Source organism: Macaca nemestrina, chromosome 14 (genome assembly GCF_043159975.1).
Source record: "Macaca nemestrina isolate mMacNem1 chromosome 14, mMacNem.hap1, whole genome shotgun sequence".
Taxonomy (NCBI): domain Eukaryota; kingdom Metazoa; phylum Chordata; class Mammalia; order Primates; family Cercopithecidae; genus Macaca; species Macaca nemestrina.
In genome coordinates this window covers 112,749,972-112,763,903 of record NC_092138.1, presented here as the reverse complement: position 1 = coordinate 112,763,903, position 13,932 = coordinate 112,749,972, and the positions used below count along the sequence as shown (strand labels likewise).

Here is a 13,932-nt window from a genome sequence, read left to right as displayed (position 1 = left end):
CCTGTGGGTTTGTTCACTTTCTTAGTAGTAGTATTTGCAGTCCAATTTTCTATGTTTTAATTTTGTTGCTTGTGCTTTTGGTTTTGTATCTAAGAAAATATGGTCAAATTCAAGGTCACAAAAACTCCTGTTTTTTTCCTGAGAGGTTTACAGTTGTAACTCTTACATTTAGGTCTGATCCAGTTCAATGTCAGATAGGAGTGGCGAGAACAGATGTCCTAGTCTTAATTCCTGATCTTTGGGGCAAGTCCTTCAGTCTTTCACCATGGCCCAGAGGGTTTTGAACACCTTACTTCTTGTTCAGCCACTGCTGCCAACTCCAGAGCCTTGCACCTGTCACTTGTTGCAGTTTCCTAAAGAGTGAAGAGGTGGATTCGAAAGGGCCTTCCTTTCCAGTTCCCACCTCCTACACATCTGTGATTTGACTGGGTGTTCTTTCTTCTTAGCCAGTTCCCTAGGATGGTAGTTAGATCATCACACAAACTCTCTATGGACACTTGGGAATACTTGCAAGTTCTTTTTCCATATTTATTTGGACTGCCTTTGATTTCCACAATTCCTTGGTGAAAACTGCAAAAATTGAAGCATGTAAGCAGAAATGTTTTGTAGTGGATCCATACGTCCTTTCCTTTGAAACTCTCAACAGCCAAGAAAAAAGATGGGTTTGGGGACATTGCTCATTTCCACAAAAGGTCAATGAACCGTCGCTTCTTCCCACTCCCATCTAACAGTCAGTACCCTCTTTGTTTTCAGACTCTCAGCGTTCTCATCTCTCTTCCTTCACCATGAAGCTGATGGACAAATTCCACTCACCCAAAATCAAGAGAACGCCATCAAAGAAGGGAAAACCAGCTGAGGTGTCCGTAAAGATTCCAGAGAAACCTGTGAACAAAGTAAGCTGACTCTAGGTGTTTCTCCTGGCCTCACCTGCTTCAAGCAGTATGAGTTTGTGCGATTTGTATGTTCCCTCCCTGGGGATTCAGCTTTCAGTGATTCATACCTACTTTGTAGCATTCCATGGGCGGGACCTTTGGTGTCCTTATAAAATAAGAACCATTAGGATGGTGAGTGTTTGCCATGTTAGCCAAGCTCAGTTGGCTAGGACAGTTCTCCTTTTCCAGCTGTGTCATCCTCTGGGCATTTAAAACAGCTCAGCACATCATGTCCACACCCCAGGCTGCTGCCTCCCTGCCCTGCAGTTCCCTTCGTTGCCTTGGTGCACACTCAAACACAGGGAACTTTGTGATGTCCAGAACATCCATCATTCGGCTTTAGGGCCTGTGCTCTGAAACATGCAAACCCCTTGAGACCCAGCCAAAGATGTCCTCAAGAGTTAGTGGCCTCAGCAGGGCCAGTCAAGCCAGATATGTTGAAACAGCTATTGACTTTCATCAACCCCTCCCTTCAGCCTCAAACAGCCATTTCAAGCTCTGTAGGAATCCAGGTTTCCTCTCTTCCAGGAGGCAACAGACAGATTTCTACCAGAGGGCTACCCTCTCCCCTTGGATCTGGAGCAGCAGGCAGTAGAATTTATGTCCACCAGTGCTGTGGCTTCCAGGTCTCAAAGGCAGAAGGTCAGTGTAACATTAAGAACAATTGGGTTTGCCTTGCCTTCTACTGCAGAATCCTGGTCCATGGTTTTGGGGATGGAAAAAAAATCTATTGCACTATTATTATGTTCAACTGGGTGGTGACTGTGGGCTGAATTGTTCAGGAAAGAGTCCAAGGGACCTTGGATGAAAGTGAGAGTTTATGCAAGGTCCCATGATCTTTGGAGAGAGCTTTGTGGCAGAAGCTCAGGGATTCTTTCTGGGGTTGGTTTGGGTGTGCTGCTTGGGTCCAACGGGTTCCGGGGGATGTGGGCGAGTCTCATCTCTCAAGACCAGCTGTGCCTTGAATTGCTAAGATGATCTGAATAGTTTAGAAGGGAAGAGGCTTCTGAAGCCTTCGAGTGCTTTCTTAGCCATCTCACAAGGCTGGTGGAGTGCAGTGAGACCGCCGCATGACCAAGTGCTCTCAGAGCCACAGACACCTGTGTCCCTAACATTTATGGAGCCTTTTCTTGGCCCAGTGCTGAGTGCTTTACATGTGTCCTCTTACTTATCTTCATAGCAACCCTGATGTATGGAAACTTATTTTGCCAAAAAGGAAACTGGATCTATAGAAATATTAAGCATTTAGCCAAAGTTACACAGCAAAATGTTGGCGAAGTCAAGATTTAAATGCAGGCTGTCTGACGTCAGAGTCTGAATTCTCGAGATGCTACATTTCCTCTTTATGAAAGACAGAATTTTTAATATCTCGTGAATTTAAATATTAATCCTGACTCTACATAAAAATAAAACTAGGCTGGGCACACTGGTTCACACCTGTAATTCCAGCACTTTGGGAGGCTGAGGCAGGTGGATCACTTGAGGTCACGAGTTCAAGACCAGCCTGGCCAACATGACGAAACTCCCTCTCTACTAAAAATACAAAAAATATATATATATATATATATATAAGCGAAGCATAGTGGCAGGCGCCTGTAATCCCAGCTACTTGGGAGGCTGAGGCAGGAGAATCATTTGAACCGGGGCGGCTGAGGTTGCAGTGAGCCGAGATCATGGCACTGCTCTTCAGCCTGGGTAACAGAGTGAGACTCTGTCTCCAAAAAATAAATAAATAAAATAAAACTAAACTGAGTAATGTAAAATAAAACAAACCTTGTAGACAGATATTATTAATCCTTTAGTGCTTATCCAAAGTATAATTTCTATGAAGCAGAACTACAGTCATAGCCATCAGTTTAATGCAGCTGGTGCAAGCTAGCCTGTTATTTAAATACATAATTCTTGAATTTTGCAATTCATCTATTTTTTGGTTTTTATGTTGACCAGCAGAATATCTTAAAATTTTAGTTAAAAGTGGAGGAAAATAAAGGTTTTAAATCTAATAGTCTTTTGTTGAAAAATAGTTTTTCTTGCCCCCTCTTTTAACAAAAGGTGGCTGACAAGCAAGAGGGAAACAGTCAGTGTTTGCCAGATTGATCTAAATTCTAGATTGAAGAATAATACAGTAGATTTGGTCTGTGCCACAGTTATTTTTTATTACAACCTGTTTAGTAACCTCTTGTAGCCGAGTTAGTATTAACTACAAGCGGAGTGTAATTGTCATCCAACACTAGTCCAGGCAGTCAGAGTAAAATGATTCACTTACTAACAACGTTATTCTGCTAGTGAACTCTGATATGAAACTGTTCAGCCACTCAATTCCTGGAATTTCCCCGCTTTTTGTTGTTGTTGTTTTTGTTGTTTTTTGTTTGTTTGTTTTGAGACAAGAGTCTCTGTCACCCAGGCTGGAGTGCAGTGGAGCAATCTTGGCTCACTGCAGTCTCTGCCTCCCAGGCTCAAGCAGTTCTCCCACCTCAGCCTCCCGTGTAGCTGGGACTACAGGCGTCCTCTACCACTCCTGGCTAATTTTTGTATTTTTAGTAGAGACGGGGTTTTGCCATGTTGGCCAGGCTGGTCTCAAACTCCTGACCTCAAGTGATCTGCCCACCTCATCCTCTCAAAGTGCTGGGATTACAGGCATGAGCCACTGCACCCGGCTGGGATTTTCCCCTTTGTTCATTTTTCCAAGAGAGATCATGGAGAAAAATTCAGTGCTAAAGTATATCCCTCATTTAGTGGGGTGCCTGTAAACCCCAAGAGACATTTGGCAACGTCTGGAGACATTTTTGGTTGTTGCCATAGGAAGGCAAAGCAGATGTTATTGGCTTCTAGTGGGTAGGGGTTGGGAAGCTGCTAAACAACCTACAATACACCAGACAGGACAGCCCCCACATACAACAAAGAATTCTTTGCCCCAGAATGTCAGTAGTGCCAAGAGAAATCTGTTCTGTAGCAAGGAGCTATAGGTGCAATCTTCACCCAAGAAGGAATGTTATCCCCTTTTTCGTCATTGCCCATTAGGAAGGGCTGGATGACTGTGCTCTGTCCCAAGCCACCTGCATGGGACAAGTAAATGCAAACCTATTGCTTTGTGGAGGCCCATGGACAGAACCAGAAGCGTTGAGAAACCTACCAGAGTATGTGGACTTAGAGGATTATGTCCAAGAAACCTTGCAGTGGGTCTGTCATCTGCTGCCCTCGTTGAGTATTCATTAGCTCTCTTACCGCTTAGGGAGCGATTACATACATTTTTATTTTACTTCAGGTCGTATACATGGCTTTCCCTGCTCAGATACGAGGGAAATGGAAGTGCAGGGAGATGAAAGTACATTTTCAGATTCGCTGCCACTTCTCAAGGGCTCCTCCTTGCCCCAGCCCTGTCCTGGGTGGTTTCAGACACGCTGTCTTATTTACTCCTCACCATAATTGTGTGGGGAAGCTTTTATTATTCCCACTGCGCAGACAGTGTTGGCCCCGGTGCACATTTTCTTCATCAAAATCTGTTTTTCTCACTATATTCTGTTGTCTTCCCAGACTGATTCCATATTAGCAGTCTCTTGCATCTTCTTAGTGAATTTTAAAATTCAAAGTACATTGTGATGAACTTCTAAACTTTTTTGCAACCTTTTAACAAGTCTGGCAGTAAGCTGCAGTGCTAAAGTAGTAGAGGAAGTTTAGCCACATACTGGGAGTCCAAAGGTATAATTACAATGAGCAGTGATCAGGGGGTCCTGGGAGGTGTGAGTGCCCCATCTCTGAGGGCATTTGGACAGAAGTTGGATCCCAGGGCTCTTGGGTGAATTCCTGAAAGCCCTTCCCCTTCAGCTCTTCAGATCTTATGATGAAATAGAAGCAGGGAGCTGCTGCTGCCGGACAGTCTGGTGGCAGGTGGTGATTTGGTGCTCTCATTGTAACCAATGTCTGTGTTAGCCATGTCTTCTTCCTAGGCCTCACTGTCCTGGGCTAATGGAGAAGAATGATGTTGCTTTGCCATTTTTTTAAAAAATCCTACAATTCTAGTTTTTTGTTATACTGATTGTGACTTGCCCTCCCCTCACTCCCCAGCTTAACCCACATTTTCCGGGTACACTGTCCTATAGTGTGGAAATGAGGCTTGCGTTGCTGTGGAGAGGGGAGGCACCAGGGCTGCAGATGGGACAAGGAGTGACAGGGCAAGATGGGGTGTCCCGGATGCAGCACAGCTGTGGGGAGAGAAGTATCTGGAGAGGAGGGCCAGTGTTCCTCACCCTCTTCCCTGCCGTCTCCTGTGATGGCACATGGCTGTGGAGCCACAGCCTGGGCGTCAGGAATGAATATGACCCACGGGGCCGGAAAGGCAATGGGGTTTTCTGTCCACCTCTGCCATCTGGGTCTTAGTTTACTCGTTTATTAAATGAGATCTTTAGACCAGGGGATCTCAAGTCAACCTTTTAACTTCAGCACATTTCTGATCTAGTCTTTCTTCTCCTCTCCATCTCTCCAGACTCTGAACTCAGACAGACCAAGTTCAAATTCCGTATCTGTCACTACAGCTGTGTGGCCTTGGGCAAGTTGCTTAACCTCCCCCACAACCCACCAAACCTCAGTTTCCCCACCTGTGAAATAATAGTATCCACTTCACAGGGTGGTTGTAACCTTCAAGCAAAATAGCCTATATAAAATCCATAGCACAGTGGGTGCCTCCATGTCCCCGATGAATGGCAGCTACGATCTGGCCTGTTTCTTCCCTTTCAGATGTTCCCATCCTAGGCCCTGTTTCTCTGCTTTATTACTGGCAGGTATATGGTCTCTGGTGTTGGTATAGTGCCTGTTAAATGTTGTGAACCACTTCCATATGCATTCTCATTCAGTCCACCACAGTCACCTCTTTAGTTACACGGGGCAGATGTTATTCTCCCCATTTTGTGCATGACAAGCCCGAAGCCCAGTAGTTGGCCTTGTCTCTAAGCCATCCCCAGACACGGACAGCCTGATTTAGTTTCCAGGCTTATGTGGACCAATGATGGCAACCCATCCCTCACAGCAGGAGGGGTGCACAGGTGAACGCACCTGCCTTCAGGTTATGCAACGAGGCACCTTCAGCAAAGCCAAGGCATGGAGTCCCCAGTCCAAACCAGTGCTGGATGTGGGTGTGTAGCTGTGAACTCTCACTGCCAGCTGCATTCGCAAGGAGCCCCAGCTTGACAGCTGAAAGGCTGGAGAATGCACAACACTCAGAGGCCATTAATTCTGGGAATGGAATCTGAGTTCTCGGAGGCAGCCTGGCTGTACTACATTACATTGTTGGCTCCTTTAGGAGGAGCCCAGGGCAGCCTGACCCTTTTTTTTTTTTTTTTTTTTTTTAAATGAAGTCTCGCTCTGCCACCCAGGCTGGAGTGCAGTGGCCAGATCTCAGCTCACTGCAAGCTCTGCCTCTGGGTTTACGCCATTCTCCTGCCTCAGCATCCCAAGTAGCTGGGACTACAGGCGCCTGCCACGTCACCCGGCTAGTTTTTTGTATTTTTTAGTAGAGACGGGGTTTCACCGTGTTAGCCAGGATGATCTCAATCTCCTGACCTCGTGATCCACCCGTCTCGGCCTCCCAAAGTGCTGGGATTACAGGCGTGAGCCACCGCACCCGGCCAAGCAGCCTGACTCTCAAACGGCTGATTTGATCTCTCCGCAATGGCAGAAAAACTCTCTGCTCTGAAATGCGTTGCCGCTTTCGAGTGCCTCCCATCTTCAGATTAGCCACTTTCTCCCCAGCAAACCTGATGACACATTTTCTTAAAATGTTTCGTGTTCCTCACCAAATTTCATCATTGGTGGTCTCTAACACTTTCTGATGTGCTAAGGTGGCAGTGTTACTGTCATAGTCCTCTTCTTGCCTGGCTGACCGTGGCTTTAGGCACATCTGAGGTCTGTCGGCACTGCGACTGCTTCACACTCAGGTTCCTCCCTGCCCCAGGCAGATGACATGAAGCAGAGAGCTCTGGTCCACAAGGTGGAAAAGCAAGCGCCCAGCCTCTTGGAAACAGACCATAAACAAATCTGTCAGGTAGTGAAAAGAGAAGAATAAAGCCAGGGTGCAGGACCCAGGGATGGGGATGAGGAGGGGGCACTTCCGCCACCAGCGGAGAATTGTGTCTTCCGGTCTGTGGGACACCTTCTGGGAAAGACTGGATGGAAGAAATGACCCGGTCTTTTGCACATTGTCTGACTAAAAGTAGCCATGTATAGATTTTTCTTTTGACGTTCCCGTGAAATAAAAGCCTCCACTATTGAACTGTTTTATATTTTAAATGATATTCTGCACCTTTTTTTAAACTTTGTTTTATTTTTTTAATTGAGACGGTGTCTCACCATGTTGCCCAGGCTGGTCTTGACTCCTGGGCTGAAGTGATCTGCCCGCCTTGGCCTCCCAAAGTGCTGGGATTATAGGTGTGAGCCACCTCACCTGGCCAGTCTGCACTATTTTAGAAGAAAAGAGCTAGTGTTCAGAATCATAAGCACTTTTTATTAATTTCTACCATTTGTTTGTATATTTATATTGTTTAAATCATCTTTTTCTAGAAATTATCTTGTTGCCCTCAGTTGTTTTTATTTACATCCTCTAGACTTCTGGGATCCTGCAGGTGGCTGTTTGCCTCATACACGCCCCTCTTAATTTGCACTAGACATGTAATTGACTACTTGAGTACACTGTCCATTTTTGGATTTATCCATTCTGTAGACTACTATTTTTTTTTTTTTAAAGGACAACCTCCCAAACCAGAACAGGTTCAGAGACTCCATTTCTGTAGATTACTGTCAGCCTCCTTCCCCTGCCAGCCAGCTGAGACCTGGATCATTGACGTCTGGGCAAGTAGAGGGGAAGTTGGAGAGAAGAACGAAAGGGGTGTGTAGACCCACCAACTGGATCCAAGGCCCCCCATGATCAGGGAGAAAAGCTTGGGGTTGTGGCTTAAGCACTGGAAAGCGCGGGGCTCTGTATTTTCTCTTTCTCTCAGGAGCAGAGGGAGCATGAATGCTGCTGGCGCCCACTGCATGAGTAGTCATTGAATCTTGAGAAGCAGTGTCATCTGCTCTGGCTTCTCTGCCTTCTCTCCCCAGACTTCCTGCCCCTTCTAGCTCTGGGAGCTTCCAGGACCTTTAGGAATAGCATATCATTTCCTTGAGTGGGGGCTTCAGTGGGGTGAACAATCTGGGAACCTAGTGAGGAGTCCTCAGGGAATGGGTTTCAGCCCCTCATGCCCCGGACTGGTCTTACACAATCCCTCAGATCTTTGAAACAAAAGCCTGGAGTTTCTTGATGTGATTTACAGGATATGGGCCTTGACTGTTGCTTCTCCAAGTCATCAGCAAATTAGTCCTCACTCTACTTAATGGGGTTAGTGGTGGTCTGTCAGTGTGGCTGATGAGGACAGACAGGAGGAGAAGTGGTTTTCAAGACCTCAGGGTCTGGAAAGGGAATTCAGAAATTTCTGAATGAGCTTTCTTGGTCCAAGCCCCCTTCTTCCTTCAGCTCTACCCTCTGTCTCCTGATTACAGTCCTTAGAAAAATGACCTGGCTTGGTTTCTGTAGCAAGAGCCTTTCCATTCCTATCGATCTCAAGCTGGTTTAAAGAAAATGTTCCTTTATTTTTTTTTCAAAATAGCTCCCTTTAATCTCTCTCCTCCTCCTTATGCTGAACGTCTCCTTTCAGAACCTGAGCTGGCTGGAGGAGAAAGAGAAGGAAGTGGTCAGTGCCCTGCGCTACTTTAAGACCATTGTGGACAAAATGGCAATTGATAAGAAGGTACTGGAGATGCTTCCAGGGTCAGCCAGCAAGGTGCTGGAGGCCATCTTACCCCTGGTGCAGAACGATCCTCGAATTCAGCACAGGTGAGTGGCTCTGAAGTCCTTGGCTGTGTCAGAACAATGGAAGCCTTAGAGGCCTCTTGGTTTGGTGGCACTGGAAACTCAAGGTTCCTAGGAACAGTCAGGAAAAGGACTCCATCACCCGGCATCCTTCCCCTGGCCCATCCCCCCACAACTGTCCCTTGATGCCATCTCAGAGTTGAGGTCACTATTACTCCTGAAGCCCGGGACACATCTCTGCCATCCCTAGGGATGTGGTCACAGTGTAAGTTTGTGGTCATTTCTTTGCCTTAGCTCATGGGCAGTAGTCACATTGGTTTGGATACATTTCTCCTGAAGCCCTCAATCACCTAACATGTCCACTCAGTCCTATCAGTGTCCAGCTGCTTAGATGATTAGGCCAAGAGAGGCAGGTAGGGAAGCCCCTGTTAGAGCATGGGCCGCGCAGCACTTAACTGTGTCAAGCCAGGACACCTCCCAGACTTGGAGCCTGGATTCACTGCGGGTGGGGGGAGCCTGTTTTGAATGAAACTTTTTGAGTTTCATTATCTGTCAGCTGGAAGCTACTGTTTCCAGTCATCACCCGAGGCCCGGACTGAAGAGCACCAGCAGGGCCTCCACCTGCATGAGGCTCTTCGCAGGCTTCACTGTCAGGGGCTGGACTGCAGGCTCACAAGCTAAGAGTTTTCTAGTACCTTAGACCTTGGGGGTTACACAGCAGCCTGGAGGCTGCACGGGGAGGCGAAGAAGCACAAGCTGGGAGAGAGAGAAGGGACCCTGTGGACCAGTGCCGTTACTGGGGTTATTGGGTCCAGGGCGGGCCTTATCCCAACAGGCCTCCTGCAGTGAGCTTTAATTGGTGGGTTTAAAGCAAGCAGGCATGCATTCAGGAGGCGCAGCCTGTGACTAGGAGGTGGTTACTTTAAGTTCTCAGACAAATGGTCTGTTTAAAGGAGCAGTAGGTAAGCCAGGAGCCAGCCTGCTGGCGGGCAGAGATGCTTATAAGTTTCTATCTGGCCACCGGCTAGAGCCAGTCAGGTGGGATGTAGTATTAGGAACCTTGTCAAGGGTTCGTTTGCCCTACTTCTGGTATGAGAAAGCTAAACATATTTTAAAACAGATGCTGAGGCAACGTAAAATTACAAGCACTCCGTGCAGGGGACATGGAGCCAGCCTTTGCCCCAGGAAGTTTTTTTTTTTTTTTTTTTTTTTTTTGAGACGGAGTCTCGCTCTGTCGCCCAGGCTGGAGTGCAGTGGCGCAATCTCGGCTCACTGCAAGCTCCGCCCCCAGGAAGCTTTTGTTGGGTAATACTTTCATTGCTGGAGTGCATTTTCCTCTTACAGGTTAGTTAGCAGCTTGTCCTGTATTTATTGTTAAATGTGAAAAGAAAAGCAGTACCAAATGTAATCTGAAATGAAAGCCCAGCAGGAGCTTTTTCTTAAGAGGCTGGCGCATTTTTTGTTTTTCTTCCATGGTACCTGTTCAGGATAAATGCTTCTCTGTCACAGTTCCCCAAGATGGCTTAGTGTTCATTTAGCCCCGTGAGGCTGAGCTTTTATGAACTGCTTTCAGAACTTGGCAATGAAGTTCATAGTTTTCTTCTTCTGGGGGATAAAGCAAATAGTGTCTTTATTTACAAGAAACTCCCTGCCCTGGGGCTTCCACCCTGGACTTTCAGCTGACCCGTGGAGATTGTGGTCTTCTGGCCAGAAGCTCGCTGGCACTGGTTGGTGACGGGGAGGAAGCAGGACATGCTTGTCTTCACTCTGTCTTTCCCAGAGTCAATCCAGCTTCAGCTCGTAGAAGGGTTCGGTGCTGGGCTCCTGGAAGTGAATGGCGACATCATGCCACAGTCAGATGTATGGATGCCCTTTTAGAACATGTTCTTGTGGACCTAGTCTCATGTGGTAGTCTCTGCCTTGGAAGAGTTAAAGCCTAGTTGAAACAAATCAGCTCCCTCGGTTCTATGATACAGCCGTTGTTTTATGGCACAGAGAGGAAGCTCTGTTGGAGTTTGAAGAAAGGAGAGCTACACGGGTGTTGGATTTGATCTGATGAAACCTCGACTGGGTAGTTCTCGGAGCCCCACCTGAGGGAAAGCAGCAGTTGGATTAGCAGTGGGGGCAGGAGAACAAGAGCAAAGGAACTGAGGCCACTGGGCCTGGTGTGTCCCAGGGAGGGGAGGGCAGCGACTCGGGCAGTCATGGGCAGAGGGTGTCCGTCCTAGGGCGTGGACGAGAGGGGAACAGTGGGAAGAGGGGAGTGATCGCTTCACCCTGCGCCCTCAGGCGCTAAGCCTCTTTGGGAGAGTCCGGGATAGTGTCCCCTGGACCCTCACACCCAGAGTGTGGTGCTGCTAGGAGTCTTGCTTCCTGGATCCAGGGCACTGCTTGGAGGTCATTTGCATACTCTGGGTAAGAATCGATCAAGTCACATGGTAATGGCTGGGGGTATTTTTTGTCTGTTGAGGCGTGGCTCTGAATTGACCTTGAATGTCTATAACCATTTCTTAGAGGAGAAAATGGGAAGTGCCTGGGTGTGGCTGTAAGGACCCATGAAATACAGTTTGTTTTCTGGTAGTCCTCTGACTAATCCCATTGAAGGGGTTTTCCTTCTGAAATTCTTCCAGGCTAGTGGAGGTGGTTTTTGGTCTCCCGCAGTGATTGGAAATACCTCCTCAGATGCTCCTTTTAGATGCTTTGCATTATCTCTTTCCTCCCTAAGGGCAGTTTGCGAGCTGGAAGGTCCTTTCCCGTTTCTTCTGCGAGGCGGGTCCTTGCAAGCAGGCCCTTTGCCGCCCTCACTTCAGTTCCTGGGACGGTGATAAGCTGGCCTCCAACAAGCAGCTGGCTCTTAGCATGAGCTGTGAATGGAGGATTCCCGAGTGAGGCACCCGGAGGCCCATGTGAGAGCAACAGTTACACTCGTCACACGCAGAGGGCTTTGCTCCATGGTGGAAATGAGCCAGCAGCTGGGCCTCAGATGGCATTTTTATAGTCCTCAACTCTCCTTCCTTTCTTATGTCTTAGCCCCTTGACACAGGAATCTTCTGCTTCCAAGCTAATGACAGGAAGGCTGGACATTTCCAGCACCTGCAGGGAAACATTAGCATCCAATGCAGGCAGAAAGGAAGTAGTGCATAAAAGTGTTTCCCCCTCTTTCACCTCACTGTTACTAGCAGTGTAACAGTGAGATGCTTTCTCCAGTGGAATCCTCCTGCAGCACCTCGGGAAGGCCACAGGCTTCTGTCAAGAGGCCTCACCTGGCCTTGCCAGGAAGCAGAGCGAGGTCCAGCCCAGCCGTTAGAAGCACATTCCCCTGCAGGATGAGATCAGCTCTGGTCCAAAACCCCAGGAGAGACTGCAGGGTCTTTGTTTTCCCCTCTCCATCCTCTTTCCTAAGAGAGTAGTTCCAACAACAAATACTTTCCATCCATATCATCTTCTAAAGTAGCCCAATCCTGGCTTTCTCGGGGCTCCTTTGGGAATTTTGTTTGTTTGTTTCTAATGGACTTGATAAGTTTGCTTTCATTCTTTTCAAAAGAAAAAGAAAGTTTGCTTTCCACCCTTTTCTTCTGTTGGAACATGCAGAGTGGAACGCCTGGCTAAATGGAAACTTTAGATCCCTTGCAATAATTGTTTCCTCCTTACCTGATTCTGAAGAGCTTCTCATTAAAGCACTATTTGGTTCACATTTTTGTTTTAAATGGCTTTGGTTTTAGAACCTATTTAAATCATATCTTACAATATTATATATTTTCCTCAAAGTTACATCTTTGGCTCCTAAATGTCTGCATCATTTTGGTGGTTGTTTTTTTTTTGGACTAGAGGTTTCAGCACATAAATTTTCTATATTGTTGCTCTTCCTCTGTTACAATTGTTTGAAATGGAAAAATAATTCCACAATTCCTAGGGAAATTAGTTATTTAAAAATATATGAAAGATGTAAACACCTCCATTCGGCTGCTACTCTACAATCACTGAGGCACTCAGGGCTTCTGTTCATGGGCGCTGGCATCGCAGTATAACTGGTAGCGTGGTGCGACACACACAGACACACACACACACATACACACACACTCACCTACATTCCCACCTTCACATCCCCACCACCATCTCACAGGCCCCCTCGCCCCGATTTACTATTCTCAAAATAGTCTTCATTCGTGTGCTTCTGACGTCTGTCTCATGGTTATAGTGCAGAGGATGATGAAGCTGGCCCCCTGACGGAGGAGTTCTAATAAACCGCAGACCTGTTTTGAGCTCATGACTGTTAAAATCCCGCAAACCTGTCGGCTCCTTGTGGCACATCTAAAATAGATTTTATTCTAATTGCTGATAGTCAGTATACACTCCCTGGACCTGGTCTAGTGATTAGCAGCTAGAAGGAGGGGGAGATGGGGCACTCCTCGAGACATGTGATCAGAATCTTGTAGAAGGATGTGAAGTTCGAAAAAGCATCTTAACTATCATGGTGGAATTTTTGTAATGTTCCATTTTGGAAATGAAAAAATTTTGAAACACAGATTAGAATATAAAGCTCCACAAAATCTTTGTTGGATGTAAGGAAAAGGGCTCATGGGAGAAGTTTGCTTATTCGAAGGCGGTGTGGATTTTGCACAAAGAAAGATGGAGAAACACACCTCGTCACCAAGAAGCTGGCTCTGTGCTAAGTGATGGTCATGCTTTAGGTTTTCTTTTTTTTCCATTTTTCTCTTCCCTGTAGCTCAGCCCTCTCTTCCTGCTATAGCCGAGTGTACCAAAGTCTCGCCAACCTCATTCGCTGGTCTGACCAAGTGATGCTGGAAGGTGTGAACTCAGAAGACAAGGAGATGGTGACGACTGTGAAGGGGGTCATCAAGGCCGTGCTGGATGGAGTGAAGGTACCGGTGCAGGTTCCAGACCGTCCCGGTCAGGGACTTAAGAGCAACCTGCCTGCTGATGCTTGTCACATAAGATCTTGCTCCCAACCTTCAAACATTAGAATGTCTTTCTGCGTCTCTGGTGTTGGTGCGCTGTATCCCATAACTACTTACTTCTCTCAGGACTGGTGCAAATGGCTCCTATGGAAAAGCTGCCCAGAGCAGTCAGCCCTTACTGAGCATTGCATTAAATCTTCAGTGAGCCTTCGTAGCATCGTGCTGGCTGAGCATGCTTACC

The 13,932-nt window shown here is 47.0% G+C and overlaps 1 protein-coding gene across 15 annotated transcripts in view; it reads left to right on the top strand.

The window, feature by feature from the left end:
- The window catches only part of LOC105464055 (Rap guanine nucleotide exchange factor 1), a 160,180-nt gene that overhangs the window by 83,199 nt on the left and 63,049 nt on the right, over positions 1–13,932 (top strand). For 12 of the 15 annotated variants that reach the window (XM_071078487.1, XM_071078477.1, XM_071078475.1 and 9 more), the window contains exons 2-5: positions 754–893; positions 1,461–1,574; positions 8,618–8,796; positions 13,499–13,655. In XM_071078487.1, coding sequence (XP_070934588.1) covers positions 754–893; positions 1,461–1,574; positions 8,618–8,796; positions 13,499–13,655 — 590 coding nt within the window. The remainder of the gene's footprint in view (positions 1–753; positions 894–1,460; positions 1,575–8,617; positions 8,797–13,498; positions 13,656–13,932) is intronic. The other 3 variants (XM_071078488.1, XM_071078483.1, XM_071078482.1) reach the window with 1 other exon arrangement.